Source organism: Carcharhinus amblyrhynchos, chromosome 12 (assembly GCF_965287045.1).
Source record: "Carcharhinus amblyrhynchos chromosome 12, sCarAmb.v2.hapA, whole genome shotgun sequence".
Taxonomy (NCBI): Eukaryota; Metazoa; Chordata; class Chondrichthyes; order Carcharhiniformes; family Carcharhinidae; genus Carcharhinus; species Carcharhinus amblyrhynchos.
Genome location: NC_137335.1, coordinates 5,795,664 through 5,816,034, shown reverse-complemented (window position 1 = coordinate 5,816,034; position 20,371 = coordinate 5,795,664). Strand labels below are relative to the sequence as shown.

Sequence of the window (20,371 nt, the reverse complement as noted above, 5' to 3'; positions counted from 1 at the left end):
ATAACTCGATTCCTCTGCCAGTTCAGTTTGATGGTATCCTGAATTGAAGTCAAGTTTAGAGAAGTGCGGTGGCACAGTGGTTAGCACTGCTGACTCACAGCTCCAGGGAGCTGGGTTCGCTTCCCAGCTCACATCATTGTTTGTGTGGAGTTCGCACATTCTCCCCGTGTCTGTATGGGTTCCCTCCCTTACTCCAAAGTTGTGTGGGTTAGGTGGATTAGCCCTGATAAATTAACCCTGTGTCAGAGGGATTAGCAGGGTTACGGGAATAGGGCCTGGGTGGGGTTGTGGTCAGTAGGGACTTGGTGGGCCGAATGGCTTCCTACTGCACTGTAGGGATTCTACGATTACATCTGTTGACCAGCTTTCTATTCATCTCAAGACATCACCTGCAATCCTATGTGCTTTAACTTGACACAGTAGTTTGACTTAGTCATAGCTGTCTATGTAAATTGATTGCCCCTCTTCCAATGAGGAAGGGTTGAAGTTGGACATGCTTTGGGTCACCATTTTCTGTTTTTTGCGATGTCTGTGTTTGACGCAGTTGTCGGCGCACCAGTGCTCACAAGGCTGTGTTACAAGCAGTTGCTGATTTACCCTCTCTTGCTGCTATGAGGCAGTGACAGAAGGGACCATGTTGTAATCTGTATTCCAAACCCCAGAACACACACAACAATAACAAACGCTTGAACCTCTGACCCACATCTCTTAGAAAGTCAAACTTATGTTTAGCCGCACACAAAAAAAATGACGTCCCAGAGGAACGTATTTCAAAAGTGTTAAGAGGTTGGAGCGAGTTTGGAGAAAATGCAGAACATTTGTTTTTTTAATTACCAGCGAAGCATTTTAATCGTGGATCTCACTTCTCTGGTTGCTTTAGACACTCACTTCAGGAATGCTGGTTTTGTGTAAACTTCAGTCCCTGTTTTCCAAGCGACGCTTGTCGATACCGAGCGCTCGGTTTAAGAAAAACAGTTAGCTCGTGGCGGTTTCGAATCCCGTCACGTGTCAAAGTATTTACTGGCCGCAGGCTGTAACAGCGAGCAACACCACCCGCACATGAGTGATGAGCTCATCCCAAGCCCGCATGGCTAAAAGCCTGGATTGATAGGCCTGTGGCCTCTCTCCAGTGGACCCCAGTAGCTCAGTCCATGCAGGCATAGCTCAGCAGGGAACTGAACTCTGCAGGTTGTTACTGCGATCCACGTTCTGTTTGAGCTAATTTCAATTGCAGCAGCTTCTGTGCTCTGGAGCAAGACAGGATGGAATATGGAGGGACCTCTCACTCTCTCTCTCTCGCTCTCTCTCTCACACACTCTCTCTCTCTCCCTCCCTCTCTCACACACTTACACACACACACTCTCGCACATTACACGCACTTACACTACACACTCACTCACTCACACACACACACACACACACACACACAAACAATGCGTATATTTAAATTTATTGCAATGCGATGTGCTATGTCCAAGAGTAATTCTTTACTTACGACGCTATTTAATTCATTGCGATATTTAAGCTGACAATATATAGTGTCTAATTTGTTAGGGGTTTTCTGGGTATTGCTGTGTTGAACCTGTTACACCGAAACCTCCATCTCTGTATCATTCTCATCAACAACTGACTCCAATCAGCAGCAATATTAGAAGCGTTTGGCTCTTATTGTGTTCATTTGCTGTTTGGAGCCAAGTAAAGTTGAAAATAAAACTGTTCGACATCATAATAAATAAATCTCTGGCAGGGAGCTGAAGGCAGTAATTGAATTGTATGTTTCGGGTGATTTTCATAACTCACTTAAGGAGATGCTTTGCAATTGAACTATTCCCTTGTAACTTGCTGCCAGTTATTTATTAATAATGAACTCATTGGATTTCTGGCCTTGGCTAATCATTGGAGTCTTTCCTTATTTATTTTATCCCCATGCTGCTCACACCACGCTGGCTGTCTCCTTTACACTTCTGTCGTTGGCTCCATTTATTGAGTGGAGAATTCAGGTCCCGTGCAAAAGCCAAAAGTCCATCTTTTCCCATAAGACATAGGAGCAAAATTAGGCCATTCGGCCCATCGAGTCTGCTCCACCATTTAATCATGGCTGATTAATTTCTTAGCCCCATTCACCCATCTTTTCCCCATAACCTTTGGTCCCCTTACCAATCAAGAACCTATCTATCTCTGTCTTAAGTACACTCAATGACCTGGCCGTCACAGCCCTTCGTGGCAATGAGTTCCACAGGTTCACCACTGGCTAAAGAAATTCCTCCACATCTCGGTTCTAATGAGTCATCCCTGGTCTCTGCTGCTATTAGAAACATCTTCCCCACGTCCACTCTGTCCAAGCCTTTTAGTATTCGGTAACTTTCAATGAGATTCCCGCCTCATCCTTCCAAACTCCATCGAGTACAGACCCAGAGACCTCAACCGCTCCTTATATGTCAAGCCTTTCATTGCCGGGATCACCCTCGTGAACCTCCTCTGGACCCACTCCGGGGCCGACACATCTTTCCTGAAATACAGGGGCCAAAATAGATAGGTTTTTGATTAATAAGGGGGCCAGGAGTTATGGAGAAAAGGCAGGAGAATGGGAATGAGAAAAATATCAGCCATGATTGAATGATCGAGCAGACTACATAGATTTCCTCTGGGTTCTCTGTTTTCTTCCACAGTCCAAAATGACCCTTGTGTTGGGGGGATTAGTGGGGTAAATGGGTAGGGTTACGGGAATAGAGCCTGGGTGGGATTGTGGTTGGTACAGACACGATGGACCAAATGGCCTCCTTCTGTACTGTAGGGATTCTATGATACATGTGACTCCAGAGCCACAGCGGTTATGGGGATAAGGTCTGGGTGGGATGGTTGTTGGTGCAGACTCGATGGACCAAATGGCCTCCTGCATGTAGGGATTCTATGAACTGTCCTCCAAGGGCAGCCAGGGATGGGCAATAAATGCTGGCCCAGACAGCGACACCCATGTCCTGCAAATGAATTAAAAAACAAAGTAATTAAAAGCTTATTGCTGACGCGTGTTTCTGAATTTGATTTATTCAACATTAAATATCTTCCTTTTTGCAGAGCAGCACCAGTGTGGGGAAGTCCTCGTCTGCTCAGACTGCCGATGTGGTACGAGGGTATGACGGGAAGGGTGACGCTTCCCGTTACCAGACAGAGCACAGAACCTTCCCAAAGCCCCAGGCTCGACAGGAGGACACACGTGCACCCTTTCAGAGGGACGGACCCAGGACATTCCTCTTGGATCTGGAGAACTTCCCTGACCTGTCCAAAGTGGATATCAATGGGCAGAATCCCAACATACAGGTATAGTACCCAGTGTGTCGCACCATCTAATGCCAGTGCACAAACAACAGCTTAATCTATCAGCACCTAAAGTAAGCACCAGCGTTCGATGCTCTATTTCTGAAGGATTCTCATCAATGGTTGTCCTCAATACTCACATGGAACGGTGAGCTGCTAGCTAATTAGCGGAGGTGATGGCATAACTGTATTATCGCTAGACTATTAATCCAGAAACTCAACTAATGTTCTGGGTTCCTGGGTTCGCATCCTGCCAGGACAGATGATAGGATTTGAATTCAATAAAATATATCTGGAATTAAGAATCTTCTGATGACCATGAAATCATTGTCGGAAAAACCCACCTGGTTTGCTAACGTCCTTGAGGGAAGGAAATCTGTTGTGGAGTTTGCACGTTCTCCCCATGTTTGCGTGGGTTTCCTCCGGGCGCTCCGGTTTCCTCCAACAGTCCAAAATGAGCAGGTTAGGTGGATTGACCATGCTAAATCGAACCTTAGCCAGGGAGATGTGTGGGTAAATACATGGGGTTATGGGAATAAGGCCTGGTGGGACTGTCGTTGGTGCAGACTCGATGGGCTGAATTAGGTTAGGTGGATTGGCCGTGATAAATTGCCCCTTAGTGTCCAAAGATGAGCCGGTTAGGTGGATTGGCCATATTAAATTGACCCTAGTGTCAGGGAGGTTAGCAGGGTAAATATGTGCGGTTAGGGGGATAGGGTCTGGGTGGGATGGTTGTTGGTGCAGGCTCGATGGGCCACCGATGCTGGTTAAAGGATAAATCTTGGGCAGGACACAGAGCATGACTGCACCCCCCCCTCCCTCCCAAAACATGCTTTCCTTCTTGAAAATGGTGCCTTAGGAATAGGATCTTCTACATATCACCTGACAGGACAGATGGGGGCCTTCATTTCAGCATCTCATCCAAAAGACAGTGTGTGGCACTCTCTCCGTGCTGTGCTGGGAGTTGGTTAGCTCAGTTGGCTGGATGTTTGGTTTGTGATACGGAGCGACGCCAACAGCGCAGGTTCGATTCCCGTACCGGCTGAGGTTATTCACGAGGGGCCCCGCCTTTGCCCCTCACCTGAGATGAGGTGACCCTGGGGTTAAATCACCACCAATCAGCTCTCCCCCTCAAAAGGGGCCTCCGATCACCTGGAGCTATGGCGATTTGGCCTGACTGGAGCTTCAAGCCTAGATTTTTATGCTCAAGTCTCTGGGACCAGAGTCCCAGGTGAGGGTGTTAACCAGGTACAGGCCTTAGGATATTTTGGCCTTGGAGGGAGTGCAGAGAAGGTTTACTAGGCTGATACCAGAGTTGAGGGGGTTGAGCTATGAGGAGAGGCTGAATAAACTAGGCTTGTACTCGTTAGAGTTTAGAAGAATGAGGGGAGATCTCATTGAGACATATAAGATGATGAATGGGATGGATAGGATAGAGGTGGAGAGACTCTTCCCGCTCAGAAAGGACAGTAGGACTAGGGGGCACAGCCTCAAGATAAAGGGGGGGCGGTTTAGAACGGAGTTGAGGAGGAACTTCTTCACTCAAAGGGTGGTGAATCTCTGGAATTCTCTGCCTGTTGAGGTGGTGGAGGCTGCCTCGCTAAATATTTTTAAGACGCGGGTTGATGGGTTTTTGATAAGAGAGGGGATTAAGGGTTATGGGGAGAGGGCGGGAATGTGGAACTGAGCCACGACAGATCAGCCATGATCTTATTGAATGGCGGGGCAGGCTCGAAGGGCCAGATGGCCTACTCCTGCTCCTATTTCTTATGTTCTTATGTTATGTTCTTAGCAAAAAGACTCTGAGGCTGATTATCATTGGAGCAACCTTTCCCTGCCACTCTCTCAGAGGGGGTTGGTAGTGTTAATGAGTGGGAATGATTGTAACTGAGAGCGGCTTGTAACCTTTGCTGAGGGCAAATGAGCTGGAAATAACAGAGGTAAATGCTTTTGATTTGAGTTGGTGAATTATTTTGGAGATGACAGCCAGTCCCCTTCTTCCTAAATATAGCTGGGTATGGTATTTACTATGATGTAGAGAATTGTGTCAACAGCGAGGACAGCAATTAAAATCTGCCAGGCCGATGATGAAGTGGAAATGGACTGTGGGGTAAACATAGAATCATAGAGCCCTGCAGCGCAGAAAGAGGCCCTTCAGCCCATTGAGTCTGCACCAAACACAATCCCACCCAGGTCCTACCCCCTTATCTCTATGTATTATACCCATTAATCCCTCTAACCTAAGCATCTCTGGACACACTAAGGGGCAATTTCTTAGCATGGCCAATCAACCTAACCTGCACATCTTTGGACTGTGGGAGGAAACCGGAGCACCCGGAGGAAACCCATGCAGACATGAGGAGAATGTGCAAACTCTACCCAGACAGTGACCCGAGCTGGGAATCAAACCCAGGACCCTGGAGCTGTGAAGCAGCAGTGCTAACCGCTGTGCTACCGTGCCACCCACCTGTGCCACCTCAACCCACCTGAACCCCATGATTCCTGTCAGGTCCAAGGAGCCAATTCCAGCTCGGTCAATTCCCATTCGCCAACAGGAGATGGATCGGTCCTCAAACATGTATCGGTCTCAGAGAGGTCAGAGTTGGACTGGAGCAGCAATTCTAGAATGGCGGGTAACTGGAACCTGTGTTCACCAAAGCAATCAAACAAAACTGTTACTGGTGCATATTGGTTCATCTTGGTTTTGATTTGATTTATTATTGTCACGTGTATTGGGATACAGTGAAAAGTGCTGTTTCTTGCATGCTATACAGAGTATACCATTCATAGAGAAAGAAAGGAGAGGGTGCAGAATGTAGTGTTACAGTCGTAGCGAGGGTGTAGAGAAAGATCAGCTTAATGCGAGGTAGGTCCATTCAAAAGTCTGATGGCAGCAGGGAAGGAGCTGTTCTTGAGTCAGTTGGGACGTGACCTCAGACTTTCGTATCCTTTTCCTGACGGAAGAAGGTGGAAGAGAGAATGTTCGGGGTTCGTGGGGTTCTTGATTATGCCGGCTGCTTTTCCCGAAGCAGCGGGAAGTGTAGACAGAGTCAATGGATGGGAGGCTGGTTTGCCTGATGGATTGGGCTACTTTCGCAATCCTTTGTGGCTTCTAACGGCCTTGGACAGAACAGGAGCTGTGCCAAGCTCTGACACAGCCGGAAAGGCTGCTTTCAATGGTGCTTCTGTAAGATTTGGCGAAGGAGCGTAAGAACTCCAACTGCGTGCTTATCGTTTGACACTCATTGCATTCTGGATCACCGGCTCGAAAAGCTGGCCAACTTGTGCTGATGTTAAATGGGCAAACTGATCACACTGGCTTTTCCAGCCAACACCCAGAGTTTTGCACCTTTTTGTCTCTCGGAAGTTTAAGAAGTCTTGTGTTCAGTCTCCCAATTCACACAGCGTTAGCTTTTCCACATTGCCCTGTATGTTGCATTCCCATTGGTTTGGAAATTCCAGGCCCCTGTTCCTCCCCCATCCTAAGGAAACAGTTCCTCTTTCTGGTGATGATGCTGGCACAAGTCCTTCATTAAGCCTGGCCCGTGGGTCAGTGCTGATGTTTGTTTGGATAGGATGTGGCCCGAGATACAATCTTCTTGGTGCGGGCCCAGAGAAAAGTTCATTGCCCTTTGAGCGCTCGATGGAGTGAGGATAAGATCTGATTTATGATTGTTCCAATTGGCTCCGTAACCCTGGCCAAATCATGGACTTGGTATTTTGTTTTAAATCGCAGATTTTTTTTTTTCAGACTTGCTTTGATCACACGCCATGTGGCTCAGTGGGTAACGTTCTCACCTCTTGAGTCACAGGGTTCAAATCCCACTCTCTCTCGCACAAAACTCAAGGCTGGCATTCCAATGCAGTACGGAGGGAGTTCTTCCTGGAGTCCTGGGTCTAAGATTTAACCCTCAAATTACTAAATAAGAAGCAGATTCAGTTTTTTAAAGTTTACTTATTAGGGTTACAAGTAGGCTTACGTTAACACTGCAATAAAGTGACTGTGAAAATCCCCCAGTCGCCACACTCCGGCGCCTGTTCGGGTACACTGAGGGAGAATTTAGCACGGCCAATGCACCCTAACCAACACGTCTTTTGGGGTGTAGGAGGAAACCAGAACACACGGAGGAAACCCATGCAGACACAGGGAGAACGTGCAAACTCTACACAGACAATAACCCAAGCCAGGAAAGGAATGTTATAATACAATAGTTAGATTTCAGTACCAGTGAGTTTGACTGGTAATAAGTGTTGAAAGGGCACTTGACTTGGCTGAAATTTCTGAGGTGAATTTAATTTGTATTGAACATGCAAATATGCTAGCTCCACACTATTCAGGACATTTCAGAGTCACTGTTGGAGTTAGTTTTGGTCCTTATTCAGTATCAATTTCGATTAGGAAGACAGACTGGGGACTTTTCTCATTTGAGAGAAGAAGAACACGGGGAGATTTGACTGAGATGTTCAAAATCGTGAGGGGGCTGGACAGCGTAAAAGGGTTGAGAATGAGAGGGCATGGATTTAATGTGGGTGGTGGTGCAGTGGTTAGCACTGCTGCCTCACAGCGCCAGGGACCCAGGTTCGATTCCCGGTTTGGGTCACTGTCTGTGTGGAGTTTGCATGTTCTCCCCGTGTCTGCATGGGTTTCCTCCGGGTGCTCAGGTTTCCTCCCACAGTCTGAAAGGCGTGCTGGTTAGGGTGCATTGGCCGTGCTAAGTTCTCCCTCGGTGTAACCCGAACAGATGCCGGAGTGTGGCGACAAGAGGATTTTCACAGTAACTTCATTGCAGTGTTAATAGGAGCCTACTTGTGACTAATAAATAAACTTTGTAACTTTAACTTAATTTGATTTGTGAAAGAAGCAAATGTGATGTGAAAAATCTTTTCACACAGCGAGTGATTGGGGTCTGGAATGCACTGCCTGGAAGTGTGGTGGAGGCAGGTTCAATCAAGGTATTCAAAAGGGCTTTAATTTTGATTTGATTTATTATTGTCACATGTATTAACATACAGTGAAAAGTATTGTTTCTTGTGTGCTATACAAAGCATACCATTCATAGAGAAGGAAAGGAGAGAGTGCAGAATGTAGTGTTACAGTCATAGCGAGGGTATAGAGAAAGATCAACTCAATGCGAGGTGGGTCCATTCAAAAGTCTGACAGTAGCAGGGAAGAAGCTGTACTTGAGTCGGTTGGTACGTGACCTCAGACTTTTGTCTATTTTTCCTGATGGGGAAGGTGGAAGAGAGAATGTCCGGGTTGCGTGGGATACTTAATTATGCTGGCTGTTTTTCCGAGGCAGTGGGAAGTGTAGACGGTGTAATGAGTGGGAGGTGATACAACCAGAAAGAATGCTTTCTATGATGGATCTGTATAAGTTATTGAGAGTGATAGTGCACGTACCAAATTTCCTTAGTCTCCTGAGAAAGTAGAGGCGTTGGTGGGGCTTTCTTAACCAGGGTTTCTGTAGTGCAGTTTTTTAACTACGGCGTGAGATGATTATATGGATAGAAACAGTGTGCAGGGATATGGGGAAAAGGCAGGGGAATGGCACGAAGTCAAGATACTCGTTGAGAGGGTCAGTACCAACTTGATGGGCTGAATGGTCTCCTATTGTGCCGTAACAATTCTGCGACGTGAGCTTGGGTCTGTCTGACTGGGAGAGGTGTACGCTCGCCATAACGTGGGCCTTTCTGAACTGCGCAGGTGACGATTGAGGTGGTTGACGGAACCGAAATTGAGGCGGAGAGAGACCTGCGGAGGGTAACCAAGCCGAGCTGGCCCGTGCCGTCGTCCGACTGGCGGAACTGGTGGCAGAAGTCGGCGTCGGCGACGGCCGCCCGGAGCGACGGCGATCAGGAAAGCGCCCAGGCCGGCGAGGACAGCAATTTCCTGAACCCCGTGGGCGGCTGGGATCGAGGCGCGGTCACCGATCGGAGGTGGCAGTCCAAGGGGCAGGCTGAGTACGGTAGGTCCAGATTCCTAACTCGTCTTGGGGGGGCGCGCGCGGCGGGGGGGGTGAAATCGAGAAGTTGAAAAGAGAGCTGCTGGAGATAAGCCAAGTGAAATGAAATAGGTACGGTGGGAATACACTCTCTGGTACTGATTGATGCATTACGCTGCGGGAACATCTGCTTCCATGTGGCAAGGGCCCCTGTGAATAATTGCTGGTATTTTTTATTGCCTCGATGACTTGAGTGAGAAAAATTGACATTGATCGTTCTTCCCTGCCACCTCTCCCCCGAACATCAGTGTCTCCCCTTTGTAATGTCCCAGAGTAATTAGAAAGCAAACACTCGCACCTTGCTGCTAAATGCATTTTTTTGTTTACTTGCTGTCTATCTGGTGTGGAGAGAGAGAGGCAACAAAGACTCCATAATCAAGATTTGCAGCTGTAAAACAAAACCCCAGCTGCCTTGGCTTGAGAGAACAAGAGCAAAAAAAAATGTGCAAGCAATTCCTTTCTGTACGGCTGTGTGTGTGTGAAAGTTATTTGAATGGCATGCAGGATCTGGGGCTGAGTAGCGAGGGGAGCATGTGGTCCCAATTACCCGTCCCATCGCAGCTAATGGTGAGCGTGCTTGCTTGTTTCTTTTCATGTAGATTACGCAGACGGCGAGGGCGACTGGAGCACTTGGTCACTCTGCAGCGTGACCTGTGGCAGTGGCAACCAAAAGCGCACCAGGTCCTGCGGCTACGCCTGCACTGCCACTGAGTCGCGGTCCTGTGACATGCCAAACTGTCCCGGTCAGTAACTCTACTTCCTAGTACACCTACTAATCTCACGGACACGTCCTTAAAAACCAGCGTTCTAGTTGACGTGCGCTATGGGGGTGCTCACAAAACGAGGCGGCAATTAAAAGCAGTTGGCGTGCAATTTTAGGTACTCGAAAGGCCGTAATAACTTGCATTGATGTAGCGCCATCATGTCGTAAAATACAGCGGTCAGCACTGCTGCCTCACAGCACCTAGGATACGCAAATCTCTCCTACTCTTGCATACTGCCATTGGTGCGCGTTGGAAGGATTTTGTAGGCTGATATTCAAACTGATTGGTCGCTTTACAAAAGCACCGTCCTAGACCATCAAGTCCTGGAGTGGGGCTCGAACCTGGAGCTTCCGAGACAGAGGCAGGGATGCTACCCACTGCGCCACTTAATCCCCTAACAATAGAGTAAGCACCCATAAAGATCAGTTTTAACCAATGTCCATGGGTAGCATGGTGGCACAGTGGTTAGTACTGCTGCTTCGCAGTGCCAGGGACCCGGGTTTGATTCCCAATTTGAGTGACCGTGCAGAGTCTGCACGTTCTCCCCCATTTCTGCGTAGGTTTCCTCCGGGTGCTGCTGTTTCCTCCCACAGCCCGAAAGACGTGCTGGTTAGGGTGCATTGGCCGTGCTAAATTCTCCCTCAGTGTTACCCGACCAGACGCTGGAGTGTGGAGACTAGGGAATTTTCACAGTAACTTCATTGCAGTATTAATGTAAGCCTACTTATAAATAAACTATAAATTTCAGAAGAATGGTACCCCTTTAAATGCCTATTAGACTTGTAAACAAACAGGGAACCACATGAAAAGGTATATTCTGTTATTACAGGGTGTTAAAGGTTTTCAGTTGTTATTTAATCAATAGGCCACCTATTGGGCTGAAGCCATTTTGAGTTTTTGAAACCTGACCGAGCATTCAGAATGGCTTCAGTTGACATAACAAAAGCTTCCAGCTATATTACCTGAAAAATAGAGAGCAGAATAGTGTTCCATTTCCATTTCAATGCGACGTACTTGCCAATCAATGGAGAGGTGCAGAGATTTTTTTCAACCTTCAAAAGCGGGGATTTTTTATGAAAAGAAACACAGTTGATTTAAATCACAGTATAAAACATGACAGCAGAGGCTGATGGGACAGTTCTAAGATCTTTATTTAATGCATAATTGCACTTTGGACATTCAGAAGAGTGCAGTAATATAAGACCATAATACATTTGTCAGATAGAGACCTATGATGAATCACATCCATGCTAAAGTATGTCTTTTAATTTTTTTTAACATATGTCCATGCAAACATTTTTCTGCCTTTGGGGAAAAGTGAGGAGGCAGGTGGAAGGATTCCTGGGCTGATTATTAGTTTGCTGAACCGCATCTAGAAAAATTTTCCGTGGCCACCAAGTCCTGGCTGGGAACTTGAACCTGGCCCAGTAGTAGGAATGTTTCCAAAAGAGCCCTTGCGCTAGCTGATAGCGACATTTGTAAGTGTCAGAACATTTTACAAGTTATCTTTTGGAATGCTGTTGATTCGTAGAACCTTAGTATCCCTACAGTGCCGAAGAAGCCATTCAGCCCATCAGGTCTGCACTGATTCTCTTCATCTGGCTTCCTTCAGTGGTCGGAAACTCTCCAAGGAAGCATGCTTCTTCCCCCTCAAGTCTGAAAAACCTGCCTCACCACACAAAAGTGGGAAGGAAGAAGGTTTTCCTGTGGCCCGCACAGTGGGGGCCCCAACCTTGCGTGTTTTTGCACCCAGGCCCCAAGGCCATGGGATAATGACGAGGGACCAGGAAGACGGAGGAAAACTGAAACTCCGAAACAGAATGAACATTCGACCGCCGGATTCACATCTCCCACTAGGAACCATAAAGCCGGCTCAACGTCTCCCCACGTTGGGGTGTCTACAACAGTGGGACGTGGGTTCAAAGTTAGGGGCTGCCCACTCAAGATGGAGATGAGGAGGAATTTCTTCTGAGGTTGATGAATCTCTGGAATTTTCTATCCCAGCAAGTGAGCTTTGGAGACGGAAGCATTGGGTGTGTTCAAGGCTGAGATGGTTTTTTGAGGGATAGTGGGGTCAGGGGTTAGGGAGGACAGGAAGGAAAATGGGCGAGAGGGCAACTTCAGATTAGCCATAATCTTGTTGAAGGACAACAAGCTCGAGGGGCCGAATGGTTCCTATTCCTTACATTCACGTGTTTCTTATGGGTCTCCTTCCATGGCTTGGTGTTCAGTTCTCTTTGCAAATGCACCTTGTGATGCTTTACTATGTTAAAGGTGCTACATAAATGTAAGGTGGTGTTGTCATTTCAGGAAACCCTGACCCCCAAATCTGGTTTTGAGTGTGGTACTCTCCCTTTGACTGTATAGCCTTGCAGTACTCACAGTCTGGGTTCAGGGGTTCACAGGTACACTTGAATGATATGATGGAGACATCCGTGCGAACTTCAGGAATAAAAAGAAGAAAATGGGGTTCCCACACAGAAGGAGGCCATTGAGGGAATGGTAGCCAATTACATAATGGCCTGGTGGTACAGTGGTTAGCACTGCTGCCTCACAGCACCAGGGACCCGGGTTCAGTTCCTGGGTTAATCATAGAATCCCTACAGTGCAGAAGGAGGCCATTTGGCCCATTGAGTCTGTATCAGCCACAATCCCATATAGGTCCTATTCCTATAACCCCATATATTTACCCTGCTAATCCCCCTGACACTAGGGTCAATTTAGCACGGCCAATCCGCCTAATCTGTACATCTTTGGACGGTGGGAGGAAACCGGAGCATCTGGAGGAAACCCACGCAGACACGGGGAGAAAGTGCAAACAGTGACCCAAAGCCAGAATTGAATTTGGGTCCATGAAACTGTGAGACAGCAGTGCTAACCACTGTGCCACTGTGCTGCCCCTGTCACTGTCTGTGTGGAGTCTGCACATTCTCCCCGTGTCTGCATGGTTTCCTCCAAGTGCTCCGGTTTCCTCCTGCAGTCCAAAAGATGTGCTGGTTAGGGTGTGCTGGCTGTGCTAAATTCTCCCTCAGTGTACCTGAACAGGCGCTGGAGTGTGGCGACTGGGGGATTTTCACAGGAACTTCATTGCGGTGTTAATGTAAGCCCACTTGTGACACTAATCAATAAACTTTAACCTGATGTATGCTTTGCCATGACACAAACCTTTGCTCTTGAAGTACCCAGTGTTACAATGTGTACGTTGTGTGGGGAGACAGCGGCTTAGTGGTAAATACCACTGGATTTGGCAATCTGGAGGCCCAGGCTAATGCTCTGAGCACACGGGTTCAAATCCCACCCTGGCAGCTGGTGGAATTTAATAAGATTAATGAAAATCTGGAATTGAAAAGCAATCTCAATTTTGCTCTGCCATTCAATAAGGTCATTGCTGATCTAAACGGAACCTCAGCCCCAAATTCCGACCCGCTGAAGTTCATTTCAGTTGTCTCCCTCGTAAATGTGTAAGTGATTGTAAGGGGTACGAGGCTAAGGTGATGAGCTTTGAGAAATGGTGAAGCAGTTATAGATAGACAGGAGCAAATGCAATTTGATATGTGAGTCATGCATGCTGAGAAGATAAACAAAGAATGTGAGTTCACACTCGGTGGAAGATTGACTGAGAGCGATCTGAGGTTTAAATATAATGTTAAATGTTAATAGATAACCCCGTGAAAAGGCAAATTTTAGCTTTCATAAACAGGGGAATGGAATACAAATTGGAAAGTTTAAGTTTATTTATTAGTCTTACAAATACACTGCAATGAAGTTATTGTGAAATTTCCCTAGTCGCCACACTCCAGCGCCTGTTCGGGTACACTGAGGGAGAATTTGGCACGGCCAATGCACTTAACCAGCAAGGCTTTCAGACTGTGGGAGGAAACCGGAGCACATGGAGGAAACCCACTCAGACATGGGGAGAACGTGCAGACTCCGCACAGACAGTGAGCCAAGCCAGGAATCGAACCTGGGTCCCTGGCGAATGTAAGGCAGCAGTGCTAACCACTGTGCTACCATGCCGCCCATGGAAATTGGTTGAAACTGATTTTTACGGGTCCTTACACCGTTGTTAGGGGGTTATGTGGCGCAGTGGGTAGTGTCCCTGCCTCTGATCGGAAGCTCCGGGCTCGAGTCCCACCCCAGGACTTGATGGCCAAGGAAGTTGTGTTTGTAAAGTGACCAATCAGCTTTGAGTATCAACCTACAACATCCTTCCTCCTCTCACTGATGGCAGTGTGCAAGAGTAGGAGAGATTCACGTGTCCTAGCCGATGTTTATTCATCAGCCAACACCTAAAGATGTGATTGCTTATTTAATTGCACAAAGCAAAGTCCCATGAATGGCCAATTGGCTGCTGTCTTTCTGATAGTGACTACACGTCCAAAGTATTTCGTTGGTTGTAAAGTGCTTTGGGACACCAGTTACTTGTGGTGGAGGCAGCTCTATATACCATGTGTAAGGGCAGCAACTCACCAAGGCTCTCTTGACAGCACCTTCCAAACCCTCAGCCTCCACCACCTCAAAGGACAAGGGGCAGTAGACGCATGGGGAACACCACCACCTGCAAGTTTCCCCTCCAAGCCACTCACCGTCCTGACTTGGAAATACATTGGCGTTCCTTCACTGTCGCTGCATCAAGATCCTGCTCCCTAACAGCACTGTGGGTGTACCTACAGCCTGTGGACTGCGGCAGTTGAAGAAGGCAGCCCAGCACCTCCTCCTCGAGGGCAATTAGGGATGGGCAATAAAATTGATGGCCCAGCCAGCGATGCCCGTGTCCTGTCGAAGAACAAAGCAAAACATCGGGGTTGCAAAACAAGTTTTTCTAATAAATATGAGAGCTTTTCTTCCTGCAACAGGTGAAATTTCAATAATTGGCCATTCCTTCAAGACAAAAAGCTGGAACGGTTTCCCTGGGTGTTCTCTGAGCCTCTGTGCATTCCTTCTCAGTAATCTAATTGTAAGAACCTTACAGACAGGATAGAGGAAACAGCTGAATGCCTAATGAACCATACAGCCCAAGGAAAATCTGGCTTTCTGTAGCCAAGCTGTTCATCACAAGCTAGACTAATTGTCCCGATTGGAGAGATCAGTCTGGCACAGCATCCATCTGACAGTCTGGCTCCAAGAAACCACACAATTGTTACAGCGCAAAAGAAGGCCATTTGGCCCATCATGTCTGCACCTGCTCTCCAAATGAGTGACATGACTTGGTGCCTTTTCCCCATTCCTCTACACGTTAAGATTTAAGGTGAGCGGGGAGAGAGATATTAAAAAAAAGGGTCCGGAGGGGCAATTTCTTCACATAGAGGGTGATGAGCGTCAGGAACGAGCTGCCAGAGGTAGTGGTAGAGGCGGGAATGATGTTTTAAAAAGTTACATGGGTAGGATGGGAATAGAGGAATATGGGCCAAATGCGGGCAACTGGGATAGCTGGTTATAAAAAAGGGCGGTATTGGTAAGTTGGGCTGAAGGGCCTGTTTCCATGCTGTAAACCTCAATGACTCTATGACATTGTTTCTTCTGAAATAATCATCCAGTGCCCTCTATAATGCCTCAATTGAATCTGCCTCCACCATACTCCCAGGCAGTGCATTCCAGACCCCAACTACTCGCTGTGAGCACATCGCGTCTGCTCCTTTTGCAAATCACTTTAAATCTGTGCCCTCTCATTCTCGATTCTTTTCCGAACAGGAACAGTTTCTCCCCATCTACTCTGCCCAGCCCCTTCGTCATTCTGAACATCTCTGTCAAATCTCCCGTCAGCTGCCTCCTCTCCAAGGAGAACAGGTCCCAACCTCTCCAATCTATCCTCAGAACTGAAATAAGAGGAGGCGATGGCCTAGTGGTATTATCGCTAGACTATTAATCCAGAAATTCAGCGAATGTTCTGGGGGACCCCGGTTCAAATCCTGCCATGGCAGATGGTGGAATTTGAATCCAATAAAAATAGGGAGTGATGTGTATAATAAGCAGTCAGTTTATCATCTGCCATTTCATGCTGGTCTATAACATCAAAATGTTACTCCTGTTTGTGTTTCGTCTGCATTCTTGTGCAAAATTCCAATAACTTTGTCCATTGGATATATTACTGATGTATCACAGAATCATAGAATTTCTACAGTGAAGAAAGAGGCCATATGGCCCACTGAGCCTGCACTGACAGCAATCCCACCCAGGGTCTATTGCCCTGCTAATCTCCCTGAGACTAAGGGAAATTTAGCATGGCCAATCCACCTAACCTGCATATATTTGGACTCTACGGGTCAATTTACCATGGCCAATCCATCTAACCCATACGTCTTTAGACACTAAGGGGAAATTTAACATGGTCAGTCCACTCGCACATTTTTCGGATAGTGGGAGGAAACCAGAGCACCTGGAGGAAACTCACACAGACACGGGGGAACGTACAAATTCCACAGAGACAGTCACCCGAAGCCAGAATTGAACATGGGTCCCTGGTGCTGTGAGGCAGCTGCGCTTTCCACTGTGCTGCCCATATAAGAAACTTTAGCGAAGGCAATCTGCAGTCTTTGCCCAGTCTGGCCTGTGTGTAATATCAGATCCACAGCAATGTGGTTGACTCTCAACTGCTCCTTGAAATGGCCTAAGAAATTACTCAGTTGTACAGAAAATGTTGTACCCTCTCCCTGGTTCTCTCCCAGGTTTAGTTCTTGTAATTTGAGTGAAAATCGGTTGCCTCTTGTCTGCTTCCCTTGGGCAGATAATGGAAATGGGACACAGCGTTGGGTAGCAGGACCCAAATGAAACTAGAAATTATTTCATCTGTGGCTGGTTAGATCAAAACAAAACTACAAAGGGTAGATCTAATTTAAAACATCCTCCCTCCTTGTTCTGAGCACAGTGACTGTATGTCTGTGCTAGGGTGAGGCAGCGAGATGTCACTGTCCACAGATCATTTCCTGTGACTATTTTAAGGAATTAAGAGAGGGTCAGCAATAATTGTCACCCCCTCATTTCCTGCTATTCATTCAAAAATACTTCTCCAGACCACCTCGAAGTAACCCTGCGTGCTGCCCCAAGTGTTGACTTGTACAGTCATCAAGTCATAGATTCTCTACGGTGCAGAAAGAGGCCATTCGGACCATCAACTCTGCACTGACCACAATCCCACCCAGGCCCTATCCCCTTAACCCCATGTATTTACCCTAGCTAGTCCCCCGACACTAAGGGGCAATTTAGTATGGCCAATCCAATCCAATCCAAGGATATTTTGGCCTTGGAGGGAGTGCAGAGGAGGTTTACTAGGCTGATACCGGAGTTGAGGGGGTTGAGCTATGAGGAGAGGCTGAATAAACTAGGCTTGTACTCGTTAGAGTTTAGAAGAATGAGGGGAGATCTCATTGAGACGTATAAGATGATGAATGGGATGGATAGGATAGAGGTGGAGAGACTCTTCCCGCTCAAAAAAGACAGTAGGACTAGGGGGCACAGCCTCAAGATAAAGGGGAGGCGGTTTAGAACGGAGTTGAGGAGGAACTTCTTCACTCAAAGGGTGGTGAATCTCTGGAATTCTCTGCCCGTTGAAGTGGTGGAGGCGGCCTCGCTAAATATTTTTAAGAAGCGGGTTGATGGGTTCTTGATAAGAGAGGAGATTAAGGGTTATGGGGAGAGGGCGGGAAAGTGGAACTGAGCTACGACAGATCAGCCATGATCTTATTGAATGGCGGGGCAGGCTTGAAGGGCTAGATGGCCTACTCCTGCTCCTATTTCTTATGTTCTTATGTTCTTATGTTCAATCCAACTAATCCATACATCTTTGGACTGTGGAAGGAAACCGGAGCACCCAGCAGAAACCCACACAGACACAGGGAGAACGTGCAAACTCCACATAGACAGTGACCCAAGGCCAGAATCAAACCCAAGTCCCTTGCGCTGTGAGGCGGCAGTGCTAACCACTGTACCACCGTGTCGTCTATAATGAAAGATTCACTTCACAAATAGCTGCAGTTTTTTTGTTGTTGCAAGCGTATACTTTATTCACGGTAGCACAGTGGTTAGCACTACTACATCACAATACCAGGGATCTGAGTTCGATTTCCGACTTGGGTCACTGTCTGTGTCTGCACGGGTTTCCTCTGGGTGCTCTGATTTTCTCCCATAGTCCAAAGACGTGCTGGTTAGGGTGCATTGGCCATGCTAAATTCTCCCTCAGTGTACCCGAACAGGTGCCAGAGTGTGGCGACTAGGGGATTTTCACAGTAACTTCATTGCAGTGTTATTCTAAGTCTACTTGTGACACTAATCAATAAACTTAAACTTTAAACTGCTGGAGGACCGCGATATAATTCCCAGAATCTCAGTGCTCTGTGGCTGAGAGGACATAAACCAGTGGTTACCAATCTTTTATAGGTCATGGAACATCTTTATGCTGTAAAATTTTTTGAGGCACACCACCTACTTCCTCTGCCTTCCTCCCTTACTGGGAAATTCATTTCTAACTCTCCTTGTCCTCAGTTTTTTTAACCCCTCTCTCACTTCTCCCAGGATCTTTGCACCCTTTTTGATTTTTTGCTTCTTGTGTGGGTGTGTGAAACCTTTGTCCTCAACTCCAAGTCCCGTTGGTCAATGCACATGGGCCTGGCTTATTCAGTTAATGGTAGGGCATTGGGGAGAGTTACAGAACAAAGAGATCTAAGGGTACATATTCATAGCTCCTTGAAAGTGGAGTCACAGGGTGGACTGAGTGGTGAAGAAGGCATTTGGCATGCTTGCTTTCATTGGTCAGTACATTGAATTCAGGAATTGGGATGTCTGGTTGAAGTTGTACAAGACATTGGTAAGGCCACACTTGGAATACTGTGTGCAATTCTGATCACCCTATTATAGAAAGGATATTACTAAACTAGAAAGAGTGCAGAAAAAATTTGCTAGGATGCTACCGGGACTTGATGGTTTGAGTTATGAGGAGAGGCTGGATAGGTTGGGACTCTTTTTCTCTGGAGCGTAGGAAGCTTAGTGGTGATCTTACTGAGGTCTACAAAATAATGAGGGGCATAGATCAGCTAGATACTCAACATCTTTTCCCAAAGGTAGGAGAATCTAAAACTAGAGGACATAGGTTTAAGGTGAAAGGGGAGAGATGCAAAAGGATCCAGAGGGGCAATTTTTTCACACAGAGGGTGGTGAGTGTCTAGAACAAGCTGCCAGAGGTTGTAGTAGAGGCAGGTACAATTTTGTCTTTTAAAAAGCGTTTAGGCAGTTACATGGGTAAGATTGGGAGAGAGGGATATGGGCCAAATGTGGGCAAGTGGGACTAGCTTGGTGATTATAAACAGAGGGGTGGCATGGACAAGTTGGGCCAAAGGGCCTATTTTCATGCTGTAAATCTCTATGATTCTAATTCCACCCAGGTCCTATCCCCGTAACTCTATGTATTTACCCTGCTAATCCCACTGACCTAAAGGGTCAATTTTGCATGGCCAATCCACCTAACCTGCACATCTTTAGATGTCCTTCCAAGTCATCTAGGAAGGGAATGGGGTGGTGTTCCCATGCATCTGCTGCTCTTGACCCTTTTAGGTAGAGATTACAAATACATATCTGTGGGTGGGTTTGCCTTATGCCCCTTCAGCCAGAATTAAATTATTCCTGATTTATTAGCATCAATTCTGGTAGGTCAGCAGGTGTAGCCATTGCATTCTGGAAAAATTGCAGGCATTCTCCCCATCGCTTTGTGTCCCTTTGGCACTCTGCGGCTGCATGCAAGATTGGCAGGGAGCCCTGCAAGATTTACCCTTAATAATCCTGATTGGAGCTAGCGTAGGAAGTCTGCAAAAAAATGATATTTGCCCAGACAGGAGGAGCCAGACAGCAACTCCAGGTTTCAGTGGCACTGGTAGGGCCAATTTCAGCTTTGACCACCAGATGCACAGCACGCATTGCACACCTCAGACTCACTAATTTAGCTCAAGTTCTCCTTTAAGGACTTTCTAACTAATTACTGAGCAACCCTTTTCATGCTCCTCCAATTAAAGTTTCTGCAAAGAAGTTCAAAGCGTAACTCCGGTGGCCAAGTCATTATTACGACTTTGGAAGTATATACGAGTTACTAATTTTCCCCTTATAGAAGTCACAGAACTTCTAAGACGTTTGTGGTGTTTAAATACCAAATTACAGATAGTTGATGCAATTTTTACATCTGACATTAAATTCCTCTTTCTATTGCAGTTGCCCTCAACATATCGTACTCAGTCTCAAATTATTACTTATGGAAACCAACTTTTCAACATATCTGCCTTGCTAATGCAAATAATAAAAAATAAGAAA

The 20,371-nt window shown here is 46.8% G+C and overlaps 1 protein-coding gene across 1 annotated transcript in view; it reads left to right on the top strand.

The window, feature by feature from the left end:
* Positions 1-20,371, top strand: part of ism1 (isthmin 1) — a 57,438-nt gene that overhangs the window by 28,058 nt on the left and 9,009 nt on the right. The window contains exons 2-4 of the mRNA XM_080199720.1: positions 3,076-3,318; positions 9,020-9,281; positions 9,917-10,060. Of these exons, the coding sequence (XP_080055846.1) occupies positions 3,076-3,318; positions 9,020-9,281; positions 9,917-10,060 (649 nt within the window). The remainder of the gene's footprint in view (positions 1-3,075; positions 3,319-9,019; positions 9,282-9,916; positions 10,061-20,371) is intronic.